The sequence below is a fragment of the Phocoena sinus genome, chromosome 1, assembly GCF_008692025.1.
Source record: "Phocoena sinus isolate mPhoSin1 chromosome 1, mPhoSin1.pri, whole genome shotgun sequence".
Lineage (NCBI taxonomy): Eukaryota > Metazoa > Chordata > Mammalia > Artiodactyla > Phocoenidae > Phocoena > Phocoena sinus.
This window is the reverse complement of record NC_045763.1, coordinates 145,716,187-145,743,563: the sequence shown is the minus strand read 5'-3', so window position 1 is coordinate 145,743,563 and position 27,377 is coordinate 145,716,187. Positions and strand designations below refer to the sequence as shown.

The following is a 27,377-nucleotide window of genomic DNA, read 5'->3' as shown; positions in this document are numbered from 1 at the left end:
TAACCATATAAATTGGTGAATATATTTCTATAAATTTTTTTCTGTACCTATATTTATGTATAAACAATGGGACAGTGCTGACTAGGTGTTTTCACTTGTCAATATAATGTGGATATCTTTCCGTATTAATCTGCTTCATTTTTTCACTGGTCACATCAAATTCCATTATATAGATTATCATAACATATTTAATCAATCCCCAATTCATGGACACTTGAGTTATTGGAGTTTTCATTGTTAGAAGCATGTTGCTGGGTGTGGGGATGTTTTAGGGTATTGGAATTATTCTGTGTCCTGTCTGTAACGTTGGTTACCAAAAAAAAAAAAATCTATGTGTGTATAAAAAACCCTGAGAACTGTACACCAAAAAAAGAAAAAATTTTACTGTATGTAAAATTTTTTTAAATTACTAAGGGGGGAAAGTGGTAGGGGTGGTGGGGGTGGGATGACTTGGGAGATTGGGATTGACATGTATACACTAATATGTATAAAATGGATAACTAATAAGAACCTGCTGTATAAAAATAAAATAAAATTAAAAATTCAAAAAAATATAAAACCAAATTACTGAAATTAAAACCATATTGCTGGGTCAAAGAGTACAGTGTGGGAAGGTACCTATTTTCCCTTATCAGCCAGTGCTGAATATTGTTTTAAATTTTTGCTAGTCTAATAGGTATGAAATATTTTAATTGGCTTTTAAAAATTATTACAGCCATCCTTTTATATGGTTATTAGTCATTTATATTTCTGTGTCCTTTGCCTACTTTTAAGCCTTTGCCTATTATATTTTGCAAATTTTTTTACCCATTTGGAGTTTTCCTTTTAACTTTGAATATACTGTTTTTAATATCTGTCTTTTTAAAGAACTAAAAATTTTTTATGTAGTGGAATCTATTCATCATTATGGCTTCTGGCCTTGATGTCATGCTAAGTAAAATCCTTCTACCCTTTGAGATTATAAAAATACTCTCTAGTATCATATTCTAGTTATTTTATGGATTTAGTTTTTACGTGTAAAAACTTTATTCCATCTATAATAGTTTCCTAGGGCTGCCATGACGAATTACCACAACCTTGGTGGCTTAAAATAACAGAAATTTATTCTCTCACAGTTCTGAAGGCCAGAAGTCCAAAATCAAGGTGTCGGCAGGGCTGCACTCCCTCCAGATGCTCTAGGGGAGATTCCGTTCCTTGCCTCTTCCAGTTTCTGGTGTCTCCAGGTGTTCTTGGCTTGTGGCTGCATCGCTCCAATATCACATTGCTGCCTCTTCTTCGGTCTCTCCTCTGTGTTATCTCTTACAAGGATACTTGTCATTGGATTTAGGGCCCACCCAGATAACCCAGGATGCTTTCATCTTGAGATCCTTAATTATATCTGTACAGACCCATTTTCCAAATAAGTCACATTCATAGATTTCAGAGATTAGGACATGAACATATCTGTTTGGGGGCCACCATTCAACCCACTCCATCATTTGAAATTGAAATTTTTGTGTGACACGGGTAAGGAATTGTTTTCGTTTTCTATTGCTGCATAACAAATTATCACAAAATTTCGTGGCTTAAAACAACAAACATTTATTATTGCATAGTTTCTGTGAATCAGGAATCCAGGCATGACTTAGCTGTGTCCTCTGCCTCAGGTTTTCTCACAAGGCTGCAGTCAAGGTGTTGGCCAGGTATAGGGTTGCATATAAAGTCTCAGATGAGGAAGGATCTGCTTCTGAGTTCACGTGACTGTTGTTAGCATTTGGTTCTCAGATGCTGTTGCCCAGCAGCCACCCTCAATTCCTTGGTACTTGGGCCTTTCCAACATAGCAGCTTGCTTTATCAAAGCTTGCAAGACAAGAAGGCCCTAGAGAGTCTGCTCATAAAACGGAAGTCACAATCTTTTGTAAATTTCTCATGTAAGTGACATTCTGTCCCTTTTGCCACGTTCTGTTGGTTAGAGGCAAGTCAGCAGGCCAGTCCACACTTCGGGGAAGGGCTCAGCTACACCAGAGTGTGAATTCAGGAAGGAAGGATCATAGATCATTTCAGGAGTCTGCCTACCAAAGGAGCTACATTTTTTTTCTAACTGGTGAGCCACCAGTTCAAGTACCACCAATTAATTGACTAATTCAGCTGTTTCCCAGGAACTGAAATGCCACCTTTGTCATATATTAAAACCTCATATATACTTGAGTCTGTCTAGATATTCCTGTGTCGTTTATCTTCTCTGTCAGTTTCCATGCTACCTTATTGTTCTAATTATTTTTCTCTGATTATTGTAACTGATACTTTGTTTTAAAAGCTATTGATTTTTACGTACTTATCTTTTATCTGACCACATATTGAATTTTCCTACTCATTCTAGTAATTTTTCATCTTTTAATATTTAAGCGGTATATAATTATCATACACTTAGACAAATAAGTATAATTCTGATATCCCTTTTCAACATTATTCATCAGATTCTTATCTTACTGGATTGGCTCCAGAACAGTGTTCTTCCCCAGTTTTAATTTGGATGAGTGTTCATTACTAGACAAGACCAATAACTAAATTTACTTAAAAGGCTGTCAGAGATTTATTTCCACAAAAGCACCAGGCCCAAATGGTTTTACTGCCAATTTCCAAGAGACCATTATATAGTTGATTGCTGATGGTTTCTGATAAATTCTTAGTTCTATCTTACTAAATTGTTATCAGAATATATAATCAATCAAAAAATCAAATAACTGTTCAAAATCTTTTGAGATGATCATACAGTTTTTTTTCCCCCCTTTTAACCTATAACTATAATGAGTTGAACCATCCTGGAATTTCTGGAATAAGTTATTGGGTAGGTAGCAGCATTCTGTTAATATACTGTTACATTCGGTTTAATACAGATTTTTGCAACTATGTTTACTTAAATTCACAATCGCTTGTTTTGTTGTATTTGGGTTATCAAGACTGTGCCAGCCATGAAATAAATTGGGAAGCTTTCTGGCTTTTTTGGGTGCTTCATAATGGTTTAAATAACAGGAATTATCTGTTCCTTAATTTCTCCTTAAAATAACTTCCCTTCCTCACCCCACCAAGTCATTATCTCATACTTTATTTTCTTAGTAGAAAGTAGCACTTACTACTATTAAAATTATTTTATTTATAAGTTTAATTGCTAACTTATGTTGGTCTTCCTGCTTCATGAAAATCAGGGACCTCCTTCTGTCTTATTCATCAGTGTGTCCCTGGCACCTAGAACAGTATCTGGTACAAAGGCGCTCAATAAGTATCTGTTGAATTGGTAGAAGTCTAAAGCTGAGCAGAGTAAGGGGCTATACGTAGTTATTGAATGCTGTTGTTCTCCTTCAGAATGAATATTGATATTATCACAATTATTTAAAATTTCCTGAGATTAACCAGCTTCTTTGCTTAATTCATGCTAAATAAACTTTTCCCTTTTTTGCAGGTGATCAGAGGATTGTTGAAATTTTGGCCAAAAACATGCAGTCAGAAAGAGGTGCATTTCATTCAACAAAAACAGTGCATTTTATTAGAACTTCTCAATCTCAGGGCTATAAACCATGCTTCTTTGGGCTGGGTGTATCATCACTGCTACCAAGCGGGAGATGTTCTGTGGGGATTAGAGAGACTTGGTAGAATATCTGTACATCATAGTAAACTGCGTATACTCCCAAGAGTTTTTTCATCCACTGTTTAATTTGTAGGTTAACCTTCTCATTTGTGTTTTCTATATTAACATCATGTAATTTGTCATGTTTCTTAAAAGAAAATTTTTTTAACCTAGGTGATGTTTTTAGGAGAAATTGAAGAAATCTTAGATGTCATTGAACCAACACAATTCAAAAAAATTGAAGAGCCCCTTTTTAAGCAGATATCCAAGTGTGTATCCAGTTCTCATTTTCAGGTATGATGTTTTCAGTGAAGCCGTTTTTACTTTATACTATTACTTCTTTTCTCTTTTAGTTTTGACATTTCTAAATGTCTTTTTTTAGGTTGCAGAAAGGGCGCTGTACTTCTGGAACAATGAATATATTCTTAGTTTGATTGAGGAGAATATTGATAAAATTCTGCCAATTATGTTTGGCAGTTTGTACAAAATCTCCAAAGAACACTGGAATCCGTAAGTGTCTTTTATGTTGATTGTGTTATTTTTGTGTTTTTGTTTTTTTGACCTCTTTGTCATTTGATCTCATAACTCATACTTATGAAACCTGTACAGATTTGGAATTGATCCCAAGGTTAACGTCACATAGTTTTATTCTATTCTGCACTGAGTTTTATGAAGTTGTATGTGTGTATGTTCTGGGTTTTTTTGTTGTTTGTTTTTTGTTGTTGTTGTTGTTTTTGAGCAGAGAAAGGTTTATTGCAGGGCCAAGCAAGGAGAATGGGTGGCTCTTGCTCAGAAACCCTGAACTCCTGTATGTTCTTAATTTCAACTTAGAATTGCAAATCTAGGGACTGTCTGGTGTGACATTCTGTACCAGTGTGTGGTTAAACCCTGCTGGGGAGACCAACCCAGCATCTGCAGAGGATGCACAGGCGACTGTGTGCTGCCAGTATCCAGTCTCACCCCCATAGCTGGCCTAGCCCAGGGGGAAGCTTCAGTGCTCAAGGTCGCATCAGTGATGTTTAGATTGTATACATTCTAAACTCTGTAACACCCTTATCCTGTGTTTTACTTTTCTTCTTACAAGTTACGGTAATTGGATCTTTTTCAAATTTCTTTTAATGCTGTTACTCGGGGTTTGTGATAGTAGACTCTAGAGCAGACAGGAAGCTGACCATAACATTTTTAGGGTTTAATCTAAGCATGATACAGTGGGAAGGACTGTATCATGGAAGGAGTTTTGGAATCAGACCGACCATCTCTACTACCACTGGCTGTGTGACCTTGAGCAAATTACTAAACTTCTTGAACTTCAGTTTGTCAGCTCTAAGATGGATTGACTGAGTCAGCTAGCATCTAACCCATTTCAGAGGGGATAGTGTTACATTTCCCATCTGTTAGTAGCATCAGTAACCCAGCACTGGCTTGTTTTCATTTTAGGACCATTGTAGCACTGGTGTACAATGTGCTGAAAACCCTCATGGAGATGAACGGCAAGCTTTTCGATGATCTTACTAGTTCATACAAAGCTGAAAGACAAAGGTATTTGACATTTTTATTTATAGACTGATCTGTACATTTTAGATTAGTTGAATGTGATTCAGTCCAATAAGGTATTCTAAGTTAAAATCATGTTTAAGAAGCCAATTGCTGCAGTAGGATGAATTGAGAGATTGGGATTAACACATATACACTAACATGTATAAAACAGATAATTAATAAGAACCTGCTGTATAAAATAAATAAAATTCAAAAAAGAAAAAAGCCAATTACATTTAGCATTTCAATTTGAATGTCTCTAATAAGTACTTTAAAGTCATTTCCAGGTAAACTCCTAATGGTTAGATTATGATTTTAATGTGGATCATAAATTCTCTTTATCTCATTCTGAGCCTTAGACTTTATCAGTATGATAACATCTGCATTGTGAAATAGAGTTTATGCTGGATTTTAAATACTATTTTACGTAATTATTTTCACAGTTAGGAGAACTGCTTTTGTCCACATGGGCTTCCATAGTGAGCTTATTCTTCGTCTGTTCCCTGCACAATAACTTGATAGTTCTTAAGCTTCACATTTTAACAAAGTGGTATTTTAAAGTCAGTACAGTTCCCTTTTGGGAAGGGGAAGCTCACATAAGGATATTTCTGTGGCTGATACTATTACTTGGTTCCTTGCAGTATGTACTTTAGTGGATAAATGGTCGCACACACTAGCATTTAGGAACTTGGCTTAGTGATTACCTCTTTTTGAAAATTTCATAAATTACTACAAAATAATCTAAAAATCACTTCCTCCTCATATATTTATTTCAGTTTCAATAACTGCTGTACCTGAGCCCATTTATTTCTAGTAAGTGTATTAACTATTCTGTTTGGGAAAGCTGATCTATTTTGACTGTAAGTTCCTAGTCCTGGTTTTCTGGTGGCAAGTAGAGAAAGGATCTCTCTTCTTCAAGGCCATCCTAGTCCATCAATAACTAACTCAATGCATTATTTCTTTTAAATAGCACCTTTCAGGCAGGAATAGAAATTGGGTACATAGTTTGAGTCCCAGGAAGCAATGTGAAGAAGAAAAAATGACTAGGATCATATGAAACTTATATTTGAAAAATGCATATTTCACATAACCAAGAGCGATCATTATATCTTACTGGCTGCGTAAATCAGCACTTTTGTCCCCTTAAAACATATGTAGCTGCAGAACGGTAAGCCCATGGTTTTTTCACATGTTCATATAGCCCTTCAGAATAGTTTAGTCCAAGTTATTCAGAAATGTTCTCTTTAGAACTGAAATTAAGTAGTTGAAGCAGCATATTTTGAGTTTTGCTTTTTTAGAGAGGTTATTCAAACTTTAAAGTCTCCTTCTGACATGCAGGAGACAAGACATAGTAAGACACAGACTGGTTGGCAGCTAGCGACGTGGAGCCAAAAGGATATGGCTTCCACCTGGAAACGGCTCCAGGCTGACTGACTCGTGGCCAGCCCTTCAGTCTGTCGGCAAGACCCCACTGCAAGGGGTTTACTGCAAGGGGTGACTAAGTACTTTGCCAACCATAAAGCACAGATGATGCCACAGTCGTGGTGGTGGTGGTGATAAAATGCAGGGAGGGAAGGCGAACGATAGCTTTCAGTCGGTACAGGAGCCACACGGACATGGTATTACACTCAGGAGATGAAGATGAGTGACGCGGTGCTCTAGGTAATATAAAGTCTCAAATGCTTTAGTAGAGGGATTTAAGTGAAATGTGAGTGGACAGCCTGTTCTCCAGCCAACTGCCAAACAGCATGTTTCTTCAAGCTCTGAAATAAAAGTTTCTAACTGCAAAAGTCTTGATTTACAGGGAGAAAAAGAAGGAATTGGAACGTGAAGAATTATGGAAAAAATTGGAGGAGCTAAAGCTGAAGAAAGCTCTAGAAAAGCAGAACAGTGCTTACAACATGCACAGTATTCTCAGCAATACAACTGATGAATAAAAAAGCCTTCACCTCCGTTGGATAGGTGGTTTTGTACACTTTTCTGAAATATGTAAAAATTATGAAACCTCATCAGTATAATTAAAAGGCCAATTTTTTTTCTGGCAACTGTAAATGGAAAAAAATATATGGACTGAACATAGCTCTGTGCTATATCATGGCCATAGTACATTGTAACCTTTGTCTAATCATTGATTTGTGTCCCTCTTCTGAAGTTTCACAGAAATGAATGAGCTTTATCATCTGTGATACGAGTGAAATCATTACGGGAGTGGTAAGAATCATGACTTGAATTCTGTCTGGGTTGTGTTGCACATAGATACAGTAGAGTATGCTCTGTGTATTTTTCCCTTTGATAACGTGCTTTCACATTGCTGCAGACCTTAGTTACATCCCAGGACAAAGACTTTCCTAAAGTAAAACTAAGGTGTAATTCTTATCCTTCCCTTCATCTCTCCCAGAAATATGACGGAGGGAATTACTTGCCCTAAGCCTTCCTTCACAGAGGTATCACTGTACTCTGGAATTTGAGCAAAACCTTAAATTTCCAGGCTTTCTAAAGCACAAATAATTATAAATAAAAGCTGGGAACGTAAACCAAATTCTTCAGATCGATCCTTATGGACATCGCCCTTCATCTGCAGCTCCCCAGAGCGCTGAGCACAGATTAGTGGGGGCAGCGCCGTGAACACAGCCTGCCTCTCAGTTCATTCCTCCTCTTCCTCCCCAAGGCTGAAGGCAGGGCCTTTCCAGTCCTCACAACCTGCCCTTCTCCAGTACCTCCTGATGCAGGGATGGAGGCTTTGAGTCCCACGGTGTGCTGATGCAGAGCGCTCATTGTCACTGCCTGGCTTTGTGTAAAGGAAATGCAGCAGGCTTCCTCTGTAGGGTTCTGAAAAAGCTGACTATAGAGAAGTCGTTTATGTTTCTACTTGGTCGAGTATTTTCTCACATTTTGTTATCAGAGTACCATTCCAATCTCTTAACTTGCAGTTGTGTGGAAAACTGTTTTGTAATGAAAGATCTTTATTGGGGATTGAGCAGCATTTAATAAATCCATGTTTGTATTTTGCCTTACGTCGACTTTGCTTTTTTTCAGCACTAAGGTTAGGCGCTCGGAAGAAGCCTGCCCCCCTTCATTCATACATATATACATACGTACGTACATACATACGTACGTGTATATAGAGAAAATTTTAAGGCAAATTGCAGGTTGTACACCAGTTAAAGAATAGGAAGACTGTGTGCCAGAGTCGAGTGTTCTAGCCATTTACCGAAGTATATCTGTTGTATAGAATTTTCACATAAAATTCTAAGTTCTAGGATATCCTTCCATCTTCCTTCATGTCCCTTTATGTTTGGAGGATGGGTTTAACTTACCTTAAATGTGTGTACATATGTACATAGTTTTAACTGAAATAGACCCATGGGCTTTCCCTGGTGGTCCAGTGGTTAGGACTCCATGCTTTCACTGCCAAGGGCCCGGGTTCGATCCCTGGTCAGGGAACTAAGATCCACATGCCGTGCGCTGCCGCCAAAATAAAATAATAAAATGAAATAGACCTAGGAGGATAAATCTCAGAATCTATAATAAGTAATAATAGCACTGTTTTTTATGGGGGCAGGGAGATTGTTACAAAGTTTTCAACTACTGGTGTCTGCTTCTACTCTTTCACATCCATGAAAAACAACTCTAGCACACTATTCCTAGGTCACTGTGAAAGCACCTCGTTCTGCTCGCCGTGAGACCAGGAGAAACTCCTCTTCCTTTCGGGACGTGGCTCCTATCTTACGATGCTCTCAAATGGCCGCCACCTCAGCCGTCCGGGCCCAGTGCTCTTGCCAGATGCTGTACACTCACCTAAGGCCGGCCGGGATTACTGACAACTCGGGGCAGCACACGGAGGAGGAAAGGGTGACCCTGCTACAGAACACAGCAAAAGGCAGGCCCCAGCCTCCCCAGAAGAGACAGTTGGGTCTAAATGTCTATTTTGTGGATGGTCTAGGCATACACTTCTTTCACTGAAGAGCAGCCAGAGCAGATACTGGCAGGCTGCAGCTAATAGCTGTTGTGGAAGAGAGAGCTAGAAATGCCCACTTCCTAATTAATTAGCTACTTACTCGAAAGCACGTTCAAGAGGTCTCTCAACTTTCTACAGTATAGGAAGTACAGTTTTAATATGTTCATTGGAGCACATTTTGTTAGCTATTTAATATTAAAGTGGTGTGTCATCTTTAGAGAGAATTTAAAAATACACATACCTGTTTTTCAGTGCTGTTAACGTAAGCTTTAATGCCTGGCTTTGTATTTGCCTTACAATAAGATTTTATAGAGACAGGACCTAGGCTAAAGCTTGTGCCTGCTTCTGTGCCATAGAAAAATAGCAGGGAATATTTCCTTACACAAGTTCACTTTTAATAATTCAACCAAAAACCACAGTTTCTTGCTGCTAACTAGATATGAGATTAAAATTGCCCCACTCATACACTTGAGTTGTTCTCTTTGAATTATCTAAAACCGGGTTACAAAATTGAAGAAATGCTACCAAGTCCTCTTTGGAGGCAAAGGGCATGTAAATAATTTAAAACTCTGGAAATAATCTTCATAACCTTAAATCAGCCAATGGCTACCATGTGAAAAATACCCAGAGGTTACTCATCTCTGTCACAGGTTGAGCTGAAAGCTCTGAGGGTCATACTGAGGGCCCCTTTCTCAGATGGGTGGGGGGTTTGTAGGACAGGAAGAGCTAACACAGCTTACTCATGGGGCTTTATTGTCACTTCCTGACCACCTGCCATCTGTCGCCTGCCCACCTTGCCCTTCCCTGGACGTGGTCATGATGTACCTCGGGAGTCCAGACCCGTCCATCTTGGAAGTCCAGGCTCACACTCCCTTTTATTTGGAGGTCACGGAATGAAAGCGTACTGGTGCCTATTGATTTAGCAGATATGCATACTGGCACACTGATTCCTTTTGTATTAACCTAACTTTTATTCACCTATTAATGAAATCATCAAAATACACTGAGTAGGCACCTACTATGTACACATGTCCTAGTGTTTTTGTATGTTAATCAGTCCAAACTCATACCTGCATCAACCAACATTCTAGCCAGACAGGTAGGTGGCTAGTCAGTCCACAAGAGATCTAATTACTAGTTCTTCTAGTAGCTTTAAAAAAAAGTCTCATTTAATATTAAACAAGAGAGCGTGTCAGGGGCTGGCAGATGGCACCAGAGACGTGAGGGGTTTTGCATTTCTCACACACGGTACACCGGTTCCACAGCACGACCTCCACACCCAAAGAAGTCACTGGTGGGGGAGAAGAAAATCACACTCTCCTGTCCATTTAAAAAAATCTCAAGAGAAAGAACCTAAGGTCAGAGCCCTAATCATCCTGTTAGACCTTAACTATACACCAAACCGAGAAGGAAGGCAGCTTCCAGAAACCTTCAGGAAACTGGATTATATCTAATTCCATCTTCCACACACCCTATTCATGTCATATGTCAAAAAATGTTCATTAATAATTTAAATATTTAAATAATGGTTAAGGTCATCCATTGGATCTGTTCCATTGGGCTCTAGACAGTCTCTCTGAGGACCAGTTAGAAGCTGCAGTGTGACAGGCAGGCCCCCAGCAAGGCCCGTTTCTTCAAGTGAGGACAGGATTGCTGGCAGCTAGGTTTACCAAAGCAGAAGTGATGAGAACTTCCATGAACTCGGGCAGTCCTACGAACAACGCAAGCGACTTCAGCTTATGTGGTTCGTTACCTGACCTCTTTTTTTAAGGTACCTCTTCCTAATTTTGATCATCCACTTCACACTCAGTTTGGCAAATTCTGCAGCTTTAAATAATGCCAAGAAGGCCCCACAGAGAAGAGCGATCGTGTTCCAAGGATTGGCAGTGATTATCTGCAAAACAGAAACAAACACATGTTTCTCTGTTGGCTTCCATTTTTGATTTTCAGTGTTACTGTCAAAGAGCCCCTCCAATTATTGAGGCAACAAGAAAAACAACTGGTTTCTAAAACTGCCATAACTCCATACTTTGTCCATAGCTCAGTTTGAGGAGAAAAATACTAATCCCTCCCCATAATAAATTGATCCTGAAAGAAAAAAAAATTTTTCAAAAAGCTCTGCACAAATAAGGTACTCAGTCCTGAGCTTTCAATTTCTGGCTTAACCCACAATGTGACTGACCTCGCTTTGAGACAAATCTTCTCCCAACTATACACCCCATCTGTACAGTCAGTTCCTGTTTGCTTCCCATCTCACAGTGACTCTCACCTCCCCTCCCATCCAGTCCAGCGACTGCCTGTCCTCCACTCACCTCAAGGACTCCTGCCTGCAGATGGGCCCCTCCAATTTGCCCTGCCCGGGACGCTTTTCTCCCACCTCGAGTTACTAATCCTTCCAGGCCCCTCACAGCTTCCTCTGACCACTGAGCCAAAACCCTCTCGACTTGAGCAGAGAGATTTATCCCACAAACCCCTCTGGCAGGTCCTTACTGTCTGGAATTACTTCCTTTACAGCCCAGATTGTTCTCTCACTGACTGTGCAACTCCTTCAGGCCGAGGTCATGGCTTGTCTGAGTTCCCCGCTTGATAAACACACAGCACTTCTTTAAGACCCAGTTCAGCAGGGTGACCTCAGGCTCACTTATGAAGGTTACACCACCACCACCATTTAGGACAGTTGTGAAGCTGAGGGACGATGCAAGTCAGTCGGCCTCGAGCTCAGGGCTTTACTTGGCCCATTATAGGACTTCATACTGAACACAGTAGGTTAAAAAACGTTGGATCACACATTTTACGTGTGGAGCTGAAGGCGCTCATTCTTCCACGTGGAGTCTTGATTCAGGGAGTCTGCACATGCCTACGCGTACACGGCCCAGCCAGGCCACGACTAACAGCGGTGATGGGATCATGGGGCACATCCACAGCACAAAGACCCTGCCTGTTTGAGCCTCAGGTTTGAAATGTCTTCCCCCAACCCACGAGCACATCAGGACACATTGTGATGATCTAAACAACAAACAGTATCAGATCTGGGACTGGCTCTGGTAAATGGCGTCTCACGAATGTTCTTTTGGCAAAGCCGTCCCATCACCCCTCCCCTTCTGAGATGGTGAGTCTGGGATCTGGCATTAATTGATGCTCTCTTAATTTCTGATTAGTACCTTTCTGCTCTGATTTACGACAAATCAAAAATGACTCTCATCCTACAGAGAACCAATAAAGAAGAATGGCTTCCAACAGCAGTAATCTAGATTAGCTTAATGCTTTCTACTTAGTTCATTCACTATCACTACTCAGTGGCTACGCTGGACTAAGCACCACGCTGGACACCAGATAAACGGTGACACAAAGACGAAGCCCTCACATTCACAGCGACGACAGTCCAGGGTTAAAGATGAGATCAATTAAACACAAATGATATAGAAAATGAACGTCATAAATACAAAAGACACAGGAATCTGCGCTATGACAGAAGATGAGGACGGCCCGCAAGGATGCACCAAAATGCCTTGGGGTGGGAAGTTCCCTCTCAAGATCGGAGGTAATACTCACATCTTGGACTTTCTGGATGAAAGGATCTTTCCACTCAAAGACCACAAAAAACAACTGAGCACTTTTTTCGGCCGCTGGCCTCTGGTCAATGTAGTTAACCACGCTGGTCTAGGTAGAGAGGAGAGAAAACAGTGTTACACCGCTTCTGCGTCCCTTCCTGGCCAGGGCCACAGGGAAGGAGAGGGCAGTTAGCGGAGCTGAGACCTCGGCTCTCCTCGCACCATCTTTTGGAGGGAGAGAGCCAAAAACCTCCTCTACACGATATCCCGAGACTGGTCCCAGAGCCAAGGCTTTACGTTGGTTTCCATCATTCTTTGAGGAAACGGACAGGATCTGGGGTGCACAATAGGTGTTTTGGATTGTCACTGAAATCTGTCGCTAGGTATCTGTACCTGATTAAACCATTTTCAAAGTACTGTGTAAGACTCACAACTAAAAGCCATAAAAATTCCAAACGTCAAAATACTTGACCTGAAGAGCTGAGTATTTCAACCCTTCCAGTCTGCGGGGACCAAGTACAGCCTTGCAGTTCTGCCCAGCTGAGCACTCCCTGGCAACACACGGTGAGCAGGCGTGCTTAGTGAGGCCTGCTTACAGCTTCTACAGGGGCTGTGAGGTGAAATGGAGAGCAGACGGGTTCCAGAGTCTGGCTGGGCCATCCTCTGGTCTGAGCCTCTGCTTTGCTCTCATAAAATGGGGGGACAAAATGCCATTTGGGGGACATTTTTTGTCTACTGAGTTGTAGAGAGGCTGTCATGAAACAACACACAGGAAAAGCATTTTAAACTTTAAAACGTGATAGAAAAACATTATAAATTTTTTTTTTAATTTTTGTTCAAAAGAGTTCACATCCCCCACAAAAGACTTCCAATGCAGATGACGCTGAGAGGCACACAAACATTCTACAGTGCACAGGCTCACGGGGGTCTGGCCCGCTGGTTTCAGATCACAGCTAGAGCTACCAGGAGAGCCGGGTAGCCTGGGGAGACCTAACTGTAAGGTGAACACACTGAGTCTCCCTTTCTCCGCTGATTTGGGGGCCGGATGAGAAAGAACTTGGAGTTCTTGGAGAAAAGTGTGGCGAAAAAGTCCGGGAGATGACAGTTATCTTACAAAATACGAATAAGGACCTACTGCCAGGGGGTCGTTGCCTAAGGCAGGAAAAAAGCCCTGTCCCTCTGAAGAAAAATGGCTTCAAGCTGTTCCCAAAGGCCTCCAATCTGGAATCGTCCTAGGAGCGCGGCGTGGGGAGGGGCAGACCCGGACGAGAGCCCGGCTTCCATCCACCCTATCGGTTGGAGAGGGTCCTTCTCCAAGCCAGCCCCTTCCTAAAGCTGCCCCTCAGAGTCCGGCCCAAATGGAAAACCTCCAAGGAGGAGGAGGGGATGCGAGAACAGAGCTGTCTCCTCGCTGCCTCTGCAGGCACCCAGCCACCGACACGCGGGATGGCCGGGCCCTGGGCAGGAATGCTGGCAGGATGGCAGCACCCCTGCAGAGGTGGAAGCCCCACAGGCAGGGGTGCGGCCTTGCTTCGGGTGGTGACTGCCTACCAGCCCTGCTGAGGCAACCAAAACGTCCCGTCCCTCCATCCCTCCACCCCCGGTGCTACGCCTTCTTCCAACATCCTCTCCAGCTGCCCCCAGGATCACGGCCTATCTCCTGGCCCCAGGTCAGGGGGCTGAAAGCTTTTTGATCACGCTTCCCATTAGTAAAGAATTCTGAGCACGTGCTGACATATTTACAACTTTCTTAGAAGGGACATAACATTACTATCACCGTTCTAATGTCACATGCATCTTAAAACATTCAAGAATAGAGAAAGGATGAGGTTTAAAAATCAATACAAAAAGAGGGGCTTCCCTGGTGGCGCAGTGATTAAGAATCTGCCTGCCAACTCAGGGGACACAGGTTCGAGCCCTGGTCCAGGATGATCCCACATGCCGCAAAGCAACTAAGCCCTCCAGCCACAACTACTGAAGCCTGCGTGCCTCAACTACTGAAGCTCGCGCGCCTAGAGCCCGTGCTCCGCAACAAGAGAAGCCACCGCAATAAGAAGCCCGCGCACCGCAACGAAGAGTAGCCCCCGCTCGCAACAACTAGAGAAAACCTGCACCCAGCAACGAAGACCCGATGCAGCCAAAAATACTTAATTTTTAAAAACTAATACAAAAAGAAAGCTAGTATTTTCCTCCTGTGTCCCAATGGATCACCATGCACCCCACACTCCAGAGGCTACCATATCCAGTCTCTGCCCTGCCAATAGTCAACTTTTTTATGCAGCCGCCAGCCTCTCAGAGCGCGGCGGGGGAGTAGAGCAGAACTAAAAACAGGCATCAGATTGAGCCTCATGAGGCGCCACTCTGTAAAATGCTCCGCCGTGGGCACTGTGAGGGCTGCAGCGACAAAGGGAAAGGGCCTGGGGTGTGCCCTGCCTGCAGAAGAACACGCAGACTCCCGGGCACCGGCTCCACTCTCATCCTGGCGAAGGCCTCCTCACCCCAAAGACCCTGTGCACCGGTCACCTCTGCGAAGCTTCCCTCCACCCTGCACTCAAGGGTGGAGTCAGTGGCCATGCGAAGCGAGCCCGGCGCCACCTACCTCCTGCCGGAACTCCACCGCCTCCCGCCCGTCCTCCTCCTCGGTCTTCACCAGGGACATCTTGACCCAGGTGCGGAAGCCACCCGAGAACTTCCAGCTGGAATAGGCGCTCTCGCAGGCCTGCATGAAGCCTACCCTGTCTGGGCTTGGAGGGCAGAGAAGAAAGGTCCACGTTAATCAGGCGGGATTCGAACGTGGCCAGGCTCAAACTCCAGCCCCTACGTCAAGCGGTTTCTCTGCTGGTACCACCAGGATGCTCCCACTGCCCACTGCCCCCTTCCTCAAAGGCCTGCTTTTTGGCTTCCAGACGGAGGGGGAGCTGTCAGCTGCCTCAAGGCACGAGCACGGTCGCTGAGGCTCCCGGCAGGAGAAGCCCTCCCCACTCCCACCCACCCACCCCCAGCATCTGCTCCCGGAGCAGCCGGCCGCGTTCTGCAGACACGCCCCCAGCGCCTCGGAGAAATCTGGGTTTCAGCAGCCCTGGGGTGCCCTCATTGGCCCTCAGCCTCCCTGAAGGCCCAGAGAAGGCAAGAGGCTTCCCCAGGGAGCTCTCAGCTAGGCAGGACACCACGACACCCACTCAGGATGGTGCAGACGTGCTGCGCACGGGCTTTCTCTAGTTGCAGCGAGCAGGGGCTACCCTTCATTGTGGTGCCACAGGCAGGTGGCAACCGCATGGCAGTACTGAGGACCCACCTAAGAGGAGCAGAAAGGGGCTGGGCCGGCAGGGGACACGGCCAGCTCCAAGCAGGGAAGCGAGAGGGAACTCTAGGTGGCAGAAGGTGCCGAGGAGGAGGCCCCAAGCTCCAAGATGGGCAGGATTGGGGCGCTGGGGTGTGAACGGCGGTGGCAGCTCACGGCCTCGTCAGCCGGCGGAGCGGCCTCCTCTCTGCCCTAGCTGCCGCCGGGCTTCCTTGAAATGGAGCCCCAGGGCCACGCAGGACCTGGAGGGACTGAGTCACCCTCACTCAGGCCAGAGCCGAAAGCACTCCCATGGCCCACGACACGAGCCCTCTGGGCCCCCGAGGTGGCACCACCCACGAACAGGAAATTTCATCCTCCTGTTAGAAACGCGTAGCAAACAGGCACTGAGCCCTCAAGCAGGGCTGGACCCAGTTCCAGGACACCATAGGGAGCCAGGCCCAGGGGAGGAGCTGCCCTCCAGGGGGCTCACAAAACCCCGTCCTCGGCAGCCCCAGCCAGGAGCCGTGGGCCCCACCAACCTCCCTCCAGGACTCAACCAGCGCTGCGTTTTGGAACCCTCTACACCGGGCTCGCCTGACCTTGTGGAGAGGCCCTCCTCCAGGCCAGTGGCTCATTCACAGCCCTGCTTCCCTGCACCCTCTGCCCCAGCCTAGGGATGGGCATGGCCGGAATGAGAGAATGAGTGTCGAGCAAGCCCGCCCTGAGCTCTAAAGGCCACCTTTTCAGGAACTCCTGGAAAGAAGAGAAGAGGAGGTAATCGATGGCGCTGAAGTCCTCGCTGCTCTGGTTCAGGCGGAACTGGAGGAAGACCAGCTCCCGCTTCTTCACCTCCCGGGGCCCCTGCACAATCAGGGCGGATTTCTGCGGAGACAAAGGCCAGAGTCTCAGCCGGGAGAGCCGCGTGGGTGCTCCTGACCTCGCCTTGGGCACACAGGGCTCCTCACCCTACCCCACGCCCAGGAACAGCGTCTGGACCAGGCCTGACGGCAACCTGTCCTCCCGCCACGAGCCTCACTGCCTGGCAGTGCTAGGGAAGCTCTTTATTTAGAAAGGGTACTAACTTCCATCTGGTATAGGTACAACTGTTTTTTTCCAGTTCGTCACTTTCCCATTAACTCTGTTGTAACGCCATTTATTATATGAAGCTCTAAAGGTGATGTAGTGAAATGTGTCAATCTTCACAGCTTCTAGAATTTGCTTGCTAAGGGAAACCAAAATTATATCAATATTCTCCTGTATTTCTTGATAGCACTTTTTTAAAAACTTTACATTTAGATACACAATATGCCTGCCTTTCAGTTTTGTCTATGGTATGAAATAGGGATCTCACTCTCACTACCCAAACAGTGGGCAGACGCAGGTTTGACCCCTGAATGTTTACTCATTCTGGTATCTGACTGGGCAGGTACCCTCCACATCACTCCCCACCCCATCCCCAAACCTGGCAGGGTTATTCCGTATACATGCTCTATTTTTTAAAATAAATTTATTTTTATTTTTGGCTGCATTGGGTCTTTGTGCTGCGCACGGGCTTTCTCTAGTTGCAGCGAGCAGGGGCTACCCTTCATTGTGGTGCACAGGCTTCTCACTGCAGTGGCTTCTCTTGTTGCAGATCACGGGCTCCAGGCGTGCAGGCTTCAGTAGTTGTGGCTCGCGGCTCTAGAGCGCAGGCTCAGTAGCTGTGGCTCACGGGCTTAGTTGCTCTGCATCATGTGGGATCTTCCTGGACCAGGGCTCGAACCCGTGCCCCTGCGTTGGCAGGCAGATTCTTGACCACTGCGCCACCAGGGAAGTCCCCACATACTCTTCTAAATGTACTTTAAAACCAGCTTGTTAAGTTCCATGAAAAAATTCAACTGGGACTTTTAACTGTAATGATACTGGATTTACAGATTAACTGGGGAGAAACATCTTTACATCTACTTTTATAAATACTCTACCGAGATTTGAAAAGAGTATTCTGACAGGTACAGTGTTACAACATGCACTTACTCTAAGTTTATTAATTGTGCCAATTCAGTTCTCACTTCTTATCCTTACTACTTTCTGTCTGTTTGAACTGTGAATTTGAGAGAGGTGTTAGCAACACTCTAAGGTGATAGTATTTTTTATTTCTAACAGGTTTTGCCTGAGGAATACAAAGGGTATGCTGTTTTGCACATAAAAATTTATGGCTGTTAACTCTTAGTGGGGAGAAGTGGAGTTTGAACTTCTTGTCCACATAAACAGCCCTCTTTTTTTTTGTTTTGTTTTGGTTTTCTTTTTAGCGGTACGCAGGCCTCTCACTGCTGTGGCCTCTCCTGTTGCGGGGCACAGGCTCCGGACGCACAGGCTCAGCGGCCACGGCTGACAGGCCTAGCCACTCCGCAGCATGTGGGGTCTTCTTGGACAGGGGCATGAACCCGTGTTCCCTGCATCGGCAGGCAGACTCTCAACCACTGTGCCACCAGGGAAGTCCAACAGCCCTCTTTTAACCCCTTGCATCTGGAATTCCATTTTAACTGACAGTAAAACTGCCACTCCACTTCTTCCGGTTATGGCTGCATTTTCCCAAGAGATCTCTGCCCATCTGTTTATCTTCAACCTTTCCATGACAGGTTAAGGGGCAGCAGAGAACGCTAACTGTCCCCAGTTTCCATTATCCACTTCCTCCTGCAGAACCAGTTGCGGATTTTAGCAGGATATAGTCGCCCACTGGAGGTGCATTTCTGGCCTCAGATGTGGCCATGGGACGAAGTTCCTGGAATGAGCACAAAAGTGACTCACACAATCCCACGCCAGGCCCTTAGCGGGGAACTGCCCGCCCTCCACTGCTCACCTTCCCGAGATCGGGCAGTGCACACGCACGTGCTGGTGGGTCAGCACTGACCCCGAGGACCGAGACGGCGCCCGGGGATGGCAGAGTGACAGACAGAAGCCCTCACTGGCCATCCTGCGAGGCAGCACTGCCCGCACACACAGACGTCCCCCGAGAAAGAAACAGCCCTCTCTTATCTCAGCCGCTGTGTTTGTCTGGAGTGTTTGCTTTTGTACAGGAGCTTGGCCTGTACTCTGACCAACATAAGCTGTTTTCCAGAACTGGAGTGCTGAGGGAACAACCGCCTGAAGATAAGGCATCAACTTCACATTTGGACACCGGGAATATGGCAGGCGGTGAGGAAACAGACATGGGTCCTACAGGCTGGAAGGGCGGTGACCCTAACTGCGCCAGAGCAAGGCATTCGGTAAAAACTAACAAGGTTTAACCGAGGGTACAAGAGGTAGAGACTAGAAAATCAGTGAGCATCTGAAGATTGATGAAGCAGGACCAGATGAGCCCCTTGGCTGGGATGCTTTCACGTGGACTCAACAAGATGTAAACAGCCACGTTTCTGCAGACATCTCACTGCAAACAAAGGGGCTGCGGGCAGCAGAAGGATAAGGACTGTTCAGCCTCCCAACCTATACAGCCCAAAGCCGCGGGGCCCAGGGAGGGCCTGTTTTCTAGTGTCCACTCCAGAGGACGGGCCCAGAGGATCACAGCCAAGGCAGGCTCTCCCAGTGGACAAGGCCAGGGCAATCCAGGACGCAGGAGTCTCTGCCAAGGTGCAGGCCCTGCCACCCACCTCTGCCTTCCTCCCGGGGGCCGAGGCAGGACACCTCACAGGTCCCGCCCAAGGGGCTCCATCAGGCTTCGGGGGCGGCTATGCTTCCCGCTCTTCCCTTTCCCTCAGGAGCTCCACTGAGCCCCTCTGCTCCTCCTTCATGGCTCTGCACTGTGTAGGGAGGGGACCTGGTACCCAGGGAGCGGGTTAGCTCTCTCTAGTTTGCGGCTGTGAATGGCAAGGAGCCCCAGTGGTGAAGACTGCCCATCACCCAGGGCTGGAGACAGGTAACTTCAGTCAACTTAAGTTTGCATGCAAATGACTCCCATTTTGTGCCCTTACTTTATGGTTTTCTATAATACTTAAACTATGTAACTATTATAACAGATACAACTGGCATGAACAGGTTTGGGACACAGGACTCCTAGTTAGCGTGCTACTCAATGGGGAGCCGAGAGGAAAGACGGCCGGAGAGCCTGTACCTGCAGTGCCATCTAAGCACGCACGGGCATCCAGTCGGTACACAGGGAACGGAGAGAGCGGGGAAGCCAGACAGACAGCGTTTGTACTGTATTATCTAGCTCTTCATTAAAATTTTTAAAAGTTCTTTTCCTTTTCATTTAAATTAGCTTCCGTTTCCCTGGAGTCCTTTCTGTTTTTTCCTCTCCATCCTTTTATGTGGTTGGTTTCGTGTAGAAGTCTAGTGGCCCTTAATTCTCCATTCTTCTTTCTGAGTGAAGGGTTAGGCTGACTAGTACAGGTCTGGGCTGTGGGTTTCTTCCTAACAGGCCCTCTCCCAGGCTCGCCCTTGCCTGGGGCTGACGGTGAGGACGCTCAGAGGCAGCAAGCAGAGAAGGCCAGCAGGCCAGGCGCTCTGCGTACTTCTCTTCTGGGAAAAGATTCCTTTCTGATGGCTCTCTCCTTCCATTGTGGACGTCCAATCTCAAGTTCTGCTCTGTTTCTCTCTGCTGGCCCAATGCCCAAGCAGGGAACCTCCCCTTAGCTTAGGTAGAGAATGGGCCCAGAGCCTTTTCCCCGGAGCAAACACTGTCCCCAGTAGCTCTGCGAGCCCCAGGAGGGCTAAAAGCCTGGCAGGCGGTCCTGTAATTATTATCCTGACCTGCCCTACAGCAGCCCTGCTCTTTAATGTGCTGACACAGAGCCAGCAGTTGGAAGGAAAGCTTTCACCTCTACAGCAGTCCTCTCCGGCATCTGTTTTAGAGCATGGGTTTTCTCTGATTCTGCTCCATCAATCTGACTCAGTGTGCTATTTATATTTTACACCAGTTCCTCAAAATTTCTGGTCCTCAGATGATACCCATCCTTGGTTTGCAGGGCTGTTATCGATATTTTATCTTATTCTATTTTTTGCAGGAGTGGGAATCATTTCAGCAGGATTTTAGGAGGAGGTCTAGAACAAATATTAACGAAAAAGTCTTAGTGGGATTCTTTCGTCTCAAGGCCCACCTGTAGCTCCTTATCACCCAAAGGAGCAGGTCCTTCTCCACAGCAGATACACATGCTTTCCTCATTTGGCCGGTACCTCTGTCCACAACTTCACCGCCCACCGCCCTTCTGGGGGCACCTGGCCCTCCAGAAACACCCACCTGTGGAATTTTGCTCAGAGGCACAAACAAACGTGCTGTCTCCTCCCTTTATGCCTTGGTGCCTAGAAAACCTTTCCTTCCTCTCTTTGAGCTGGAAAACTTACTCAGCCCTGTTCAATCCTTTTGGAAACAAGGATATGGGATGAAAAGGAGAAGATGTAAATATATACGAAATTCCTTCCCTGCCTCCAGAACCCTGTGCAGACGCTGTTCCCCGCCGCCGTCCACTCCCCAGCTGAGCGAAGCCGTGGGTGACGGCAGGGCGGGGGTCCTTGTTCCCAGACCAGTGCTCCTTCTTACACCGGCATAGTTATTCCAAAATATGGATGCCTAGGTCCCGCCCCCAGGAACAGTGATTCAGGTGGGCCCACATGGAACCCAGAATCTTTGCTTTCGGAAGGGATCCTGGCAATTCTGTTGGGCAGTTAGCTATGGGACCCGCTTGGCTGTGTCACACTGGCCCCACTGTGCAGCTCGCCACCCTTCCATCAAGGACAGGATCTTATCACTTTGTCGGGAATCCCGGAGGGTCACTCAGAGGAGGCCAAAGGCCCCACTGCCCTCCCTGAAAGCAGGTGAGCCAGCCGCGGCCAGACTCCACTTAGGAGTGTTTGCCAGGGGCCGAGGGCCCGCACAGATGTGGGGAGGGGCGAGGCCACCCGGCAGAGAGAAGACTGGGGTCCTCAGGGTGCGAGGCCAACGGAGCATGCTGCCCAGACCCAGCTCGGGGAGACGAGAGTTACCAGGGTCTGATTGGAGAAGGGGTCCGTGTAGTTGATCGTCTGGGTGGTGCAGTTCATGTCTCCTGGCTGGCCGGGGCTCTTCAGAGGTGGAATGACCTCGTAATGGTGCTTACAGCTGAGCAGCTGGGCCTGACCGGGGTACAGGGCAATGCCTGGGGGACAAGCAGGGAAAAGTGAACGGTCACAGTCCCTCACCACACCCCTAAAATCATGTCACATATATTTTTTCACACCCGCCAACCACCTAAGTTCAGGACTCCCTGGGTGACTGCAGACGAGGGAGAAGAAAAGTGTCACAGAGGATGGGGAGCTACACACCCTGCCCTCAGAAAGCCCTGCTCTAATGGAGGAGACAACTGCCCCCTCGGTAAGCCCCCCCCGGCCGGGGATGCAGCCTCCCCAGTGCCTGCACCAAAACTCGCCCCGCTTCAGAACCCTGCTCCACACCCTCCAAGGAGGCCTCCGAGACCAAGCCGGGCACTGCCAGGCCCCCCGCACCGCCGCCCACCTGCAGACTCACTGGGCAGCCCTCAGCTGTGGGACTCCCCAGGTCTCATTCCGTCTCGCATCTCCTGCCCAGACTGGGAGCTCCAAGTGTGCAAGTCGCGGCCCCAAACCCCTCCCCCTCCCGCAGCCAAGTCACCTCGTTCAAAGCTCTAAGGACAGCAGCTGTTCTAACCTCAATAGTAGAAACAGTGAGGGCAGCACGTGGCCCCAGACACAGGCAGAGTCAGACCAAGAGACCAGACAGAGAGGGCAAAACCCACAGATAAAGAGACGAAAGCAGACAGAGAAGGGGAACAATCACCAAACAGGCAAAGACAGCAAGCGCACTGGGACCAGCACACCTGTCAAGAAGCCCCAGGCAGAGGGGACCTGAGACTCCGGCTCTGCCCTGTGAACAGGCCATCCAAGGGTCACTCGGGGGCATCCTGTGGGCAGAGCCTGAGCTCACAGAGCTCACACCTCCCGGTCCACTCCACTCTGCCAGAGCCCAGTGCCAGCCCCACCGCCCCGGAGCAGACAGCCCGCTCTACGGCAAAGACAGCCCCTCGCAGGGACAGGAGAGGTACGGATGATGTGGCCCGGGAGCCCCTCTCCAGGCAGGGCCCCGCCCACCTCTGGATGGCCTCACCTCCCTGCCACCTGTAACTCCCACTTCTCTGTATCACTGGCCTCTGGCTCCAGCCAGGCTAGACTCATCCTCTCCAGAGAAGCCCTCTGCCTCCCTACGCTCACCTTCACTCCTGTAGACCCCCCTCCCAGAGAAACTCTCTTCCATTTACCAAAGCCCAGCTCACATCCTGCCACTGAGCGTAAGCATTCCTTGCCCACCCCAGTCCTGCAGCGACCACTCCAGGCTCGGTCCACCTCCCTCCTTTGCACGTGACACTCTGCTGGGCACCAACAGCAGCTCTTGGGGTGCATAACCCACCCCTAGACTGTGCTCGGACTCCTCTGCCCTGCCCGAGGTGCCCAGCAAGACGCCAGGAGTGCAATGGCAGCTCAGGGAGTATTTGCAAGTCGATGCCCCAGACCTGGGCCTGATGTCTGCCTGGCACAGGCTCTACCTGGGGCGTCGTAGCGATCCACCTCCTTGTAAGACACCGACATGACAGGGTGCTTGAGTTTCTCACGAAAGTCCGTGATGGTCTGGTAGACCAGGAAGACGGCCACGGCCATGAGCAGCAGGTAGATGAAGATGAGCAGCACGGAGAAGACGTTCTTCAGGCAGGCCTTGCTAAAGCGGATGCTGCTGCAGGCGGACTCGCTGTCCAGGGCTGGAGGACAATGACACACACGTGAGCCAGAGCAGGCGGGCAACCTCCAGGCCCACGACCTGCTTTACCAAGGAGGCGAGGTCGCCCACACATCCAACCTCCCCACCTCAGCCCTCACATCTGAATCACAACACGCGGCCCCTATAGACATTCACCACACACCTGCTCTGCCAGGAGGAGGACCCTGAGCTGAAGGAGGCGCCCCTCTAGAGGGACAGACAGCTACAACCCAGCAAGGGAGCCGGCCCCAGCCTACCTCTCTGGCCCCATCCCCTGACCACTCCACTCCCCCAGGACCAGCTATACTAAACAACTGTTCCCAGTGTGCCCTCCTAAGCCCTGGAGCCCCTCACACCCCAAGCCTGGCCTGAGGCACTGCTACTGCGGACTCCTAACTCATCCTTCAGGGTTCAGTTTAGAAACGCATTTCCTCAAGGAAGCCTTCCCTGACCCCATAACTTGATTTGGGCACCCCTTCCTCAGTGCTCCCAGGGCACCCTATGTCCACTGTCATCACTCTGCAATGTTACTGTCTACATGTCTTTTTATCCCCCTAGGCTGTGAGCTCCATGAGGGCAGAGACAGGGCCAGTCTTGTCCATACTGAACCCCTAGCCCTTCACGCTGTACCTGGAATAAAGCAGGCATTCTGCAATTAGATGGTAAATGACTGAATGTGTCCCAATGCCAGCTCCTCCCCAAAAGTCCTATGTTGAAGCCCTAACCCCCAATGTGACAATATTTGGAGACAGGGCAGTTAAGGAGATAATTGGGTTAAACAAGGTCATAAGGATGGGCCCTACTCCAATAGGACTAGTATCCTTATAAGAAGAGGGAGAGCCCAATGGCATTTTTCACAGAACTAGAACAAAAAATTTTTTAATTTGTGCAGAAACACGAAACACCCTGAAAGCCACAACAATCTTGAGAAAGAAGAATGGAGCTGGAGGAATCATGCTCCCTGACTTCAGACTATACTACAAAGCTAAAGTCATCAAAACAGTATGGTGGGGGGGGGGGGGGGCACAAAAACAGAAATACAGCTCAATGGAACAGGATAGAAAGCCAAGAAATAAACCCACACACTCATGGTCACCTAATCTGTGACGAAGGTGGTAAGAATACACAATGGAGAAAAGACAGTCTCTTCAATAAGTGGTGCTGTGAAAACTGGACAGCTACATGTAAAAGAATGAAATTAGAACATTCTCTAACACCATACACAAAAATAAACTCAAAATGGATTAAAGATGCAAATGTAAGACTGGATACTATAAAACTCCTAGAGGAAAACATAGGCAGAACACTCCTGGACATAAATTACAGCAATATTTTTTCTGATCCATCTCCTAGAGTAATGGAAATAAAAAAAAAAAATGGGACCCAATTAAACTGAAAAGCTTTTGCACAACAAAGGAAACTATAAACAAAATGAAAAGACAACCTATGGTCTGGGAGAAAATATTTGCAAACTATGTGACTGACAAGGGATTAATTTCCAAAATATACAAGCAGCCCATACAGCTTAATATCCAAAAAACAACCCAATAAAAAATGGGCAAAAGACCTAAAGAGACATTTCTCCAAAGAAGACATACAGATGGCCAAAAGGCACATGAAAAGATGCTCAATATCGCTAATTATTAGAGAAATGCAAACCAAAACTCCAGTGAGGTTACCACTTCACAACAGTCAGAATGGCCATCATTAAAAAGTCTACAAATAATAAATGCTGGAGAGGGTGTAGAGAAAAGGGATCCCTCCTACACTATTGGTAGGAAGGTAAATAGGTACAGCCACTATGGAGAACAGTATGGAGGTTCCTTAAAAAACTAAAATTAGAATTACCATATCATCCTGCAATTCCACTCCTGGGCATATATCTGGAGAAAACTCTAATTCGAAAAGATATATGCATCCCAATGTTCAAAGCAGCACTATTTACAATAGCCAAGACATGGAAGCAACCTAAGTCTCCAATCAACAGATGAATGGATAAAGAAGATGTGGTGTATATATACACACACACACATACACACACACACACACACACACACACAATGGAATACTACTCAGCCATAAAGAAGAAATAATGCCATCTGCAGTAACATGAATGAATCTAGAGATTATCATATTAAGTGAAGTAAATCAGAGAAAGACAAATATCATGGGATATCACTTATATGTGGAATCTAAAAAAAAGATACAAATGAACTTATTTATAAAACAGAAATAGAGCCACAGACACATAAAACAAACTTAGGTTACCAAACTTAGGATACTGGAGGGGGTGTGGGGTGAGATAAACTAGAAGTTTGGGATTAACATACACACTACTATATATAAAATAGGTAAACAACAAGGACCTACTGTGTAGCACAAGGAACTATACTCAATATTTTGTAATAATGGAAAAGAATCTGAAAAAGAGTAAATAAAAAAACATATACATATAAAACTGAATCACTCTGCTGTACACTCGAAACTAACACAACATTGTAAATTAACTATATTCCACCCCCCCCAAAAAAAAAGAAGAGGGAGAGACACCAATGATGCATACACAGGGAAAAAGTCACATGAGGGGGTGACAGTGGACAGAGTTCAAGGATGGCAGAGCAGTCAGAGAAAGTTAGGGGGAAACCTGAAAGGGAGGGAGCCACACAAGGTAGTCAACTCCCAAATCTGCAAATGAAATATGCTCAACTTCTTGACTGGAGACACCAGGAGGGCCAGCAAAAAAGCAGCAAGTGGAAACCAAAAGATCTGAGTGGAGATTTCAGCTGCTGCTAATGCAAGGAACATAGATTAGAACTTGAGTCTTGTCATTTTAATTACCTGCTAAGACAAAACTTCTTCAGAGGATCATAAGAGAATCCAGAACCTCTATAACGTGTCATTAATAGCATCTAGTGTTCAATTAAAAAATCACCAGACATGCACAGAAACAAGAAAATATGACCCATACTCAAGGAAAAAAGCAGTATATAGAAACCAATGCCAAGATGACCCCAAATGTTGCGATTAGCAGACAGGAATTTTACAGCACTTTAAGGATTTAAAAGAAAATGTAAGGATAAGGAATGAACAGAGGGGAAATAGAGAATCTGAAACTGTAGAAAAGAACCAATGGGAATTCTAGAGCTGAAAAGAAAAATAAATAAAATGAAAAACTCTCAGCATAGTCTTTAACAGCAAAAGTTGACAAGAAAAAAAAGCCAGTGTAGTTGAAGTTAAATGAACAGAAATTATCCAATCTAAAAAAGAAAAAAAGATTGAAGAAAAAGACTAACAGAGCCTAGACAACTGTGGGACAATATCTAGCAGTCTAACAACATGTAACTGAAGGGAGAAAATGGATCACAAAAAATATTTGAAAAACTAATGGCCCAAACTTCCCAAAACTGGAGAAAAAACATCAATTTATAGATCCAAGAAGCTCAATACATGCCAAGCAGGATAAATAAGAAAACCAATCCTACCTAAATCATAGTCAAACAGCCAATGCAAAGGTAAGAGAAAAATCTTGAAAGCAGCCAGGAAAAAAAAGGCATATTACATACAGGAAATTATATCTAATGATAGGTTAACTTTTGATCATAAGTAATGAAGGTCAAAAGACAACGGAACATCTTTTTTTTTTTTTTTTTTTTCTTTTTTGCGGTATGCGGGCCTCTCACTGCCGTGGCCCCTCCCGCCGCGGAGCACAG

At 46.1% G+C, this 27,377-nt stretch overlaps 2 protein-coding genes across 4 annotated transcripts in view; one reads left to right on the top strand and one right to left on the bottom strand.

The window, feature by feature from the left end:
• The window catches only part of PPP2R5A (protein phosphatase 2 regulatory subunit B'alpha), a 94,271-nt gene extending 86,117 nt beyond the window's left edge, over positions 1-8,154 (top strand). The window contains exons 9-13 of the mRNA XM_032626736.1: positions 3,440-3,490; positions 3,779-3,898; positions 3,987-4,114; positions 5,042-5,143; positions 6,945-8,154. Coding sequence (XP_032482627.1) covers positions 3,440-3,490; positions 3,779-3,898; positions 3,987-4,114; positions 5,042-5,143; positions 6,945-7,077 — 534 coding nt within the window. The 3' untranslated portion in view covers positions 7,078-8,154. The remainder of the gene's footprint in view (positions 1-3,439; positions 3,491-3,778; positions 3,899-3,986; positions 4,115-5,041; positions 5,144-6,944) is intronic.
• The window catches only part of PACC1 (proton activated chloride channel 1), a 44,967-nt gene continuing 22,732 nt past the window's right edge, over positions 5,143-27,377 (bottom strand). Inside the window, exons 3-8 of one of the 3 annotated variants that reach the window (XM_032626751.1) lie at positions 23,459-23,668; positions 21,888-22,039; positions 16,672-16,814; positions 15,249-15,393; positions 12,651-12,758; positions 5,143-10,992 (exon numbers count right to left, since the gene is read on the bottom strand). In XM_032626751.1, coding sequence (XP_032482642.1) covers positions 10,831-10,992; positions 12,651-12,758; positions 15,249-15,393; positions 16,672-16,814; positions 21,888-22,039; positions 23,459-23,668 — 920 coding nt within the window. In that variant the 3' untranslated portion in view covers positions 5,143-10,830. Of the gene's footprint in view, positions 10,993-12,646; positions 12,759-15,248; positions 15,394-16,671; positions 16,815-21,887; positions 22,040-23,458; positions 23,669-27,377 lie in introns of those variants that run through there. The other 2 variants (XM_032626758.1, XM_032626766.1) reach the window with 2 other exon arrangements.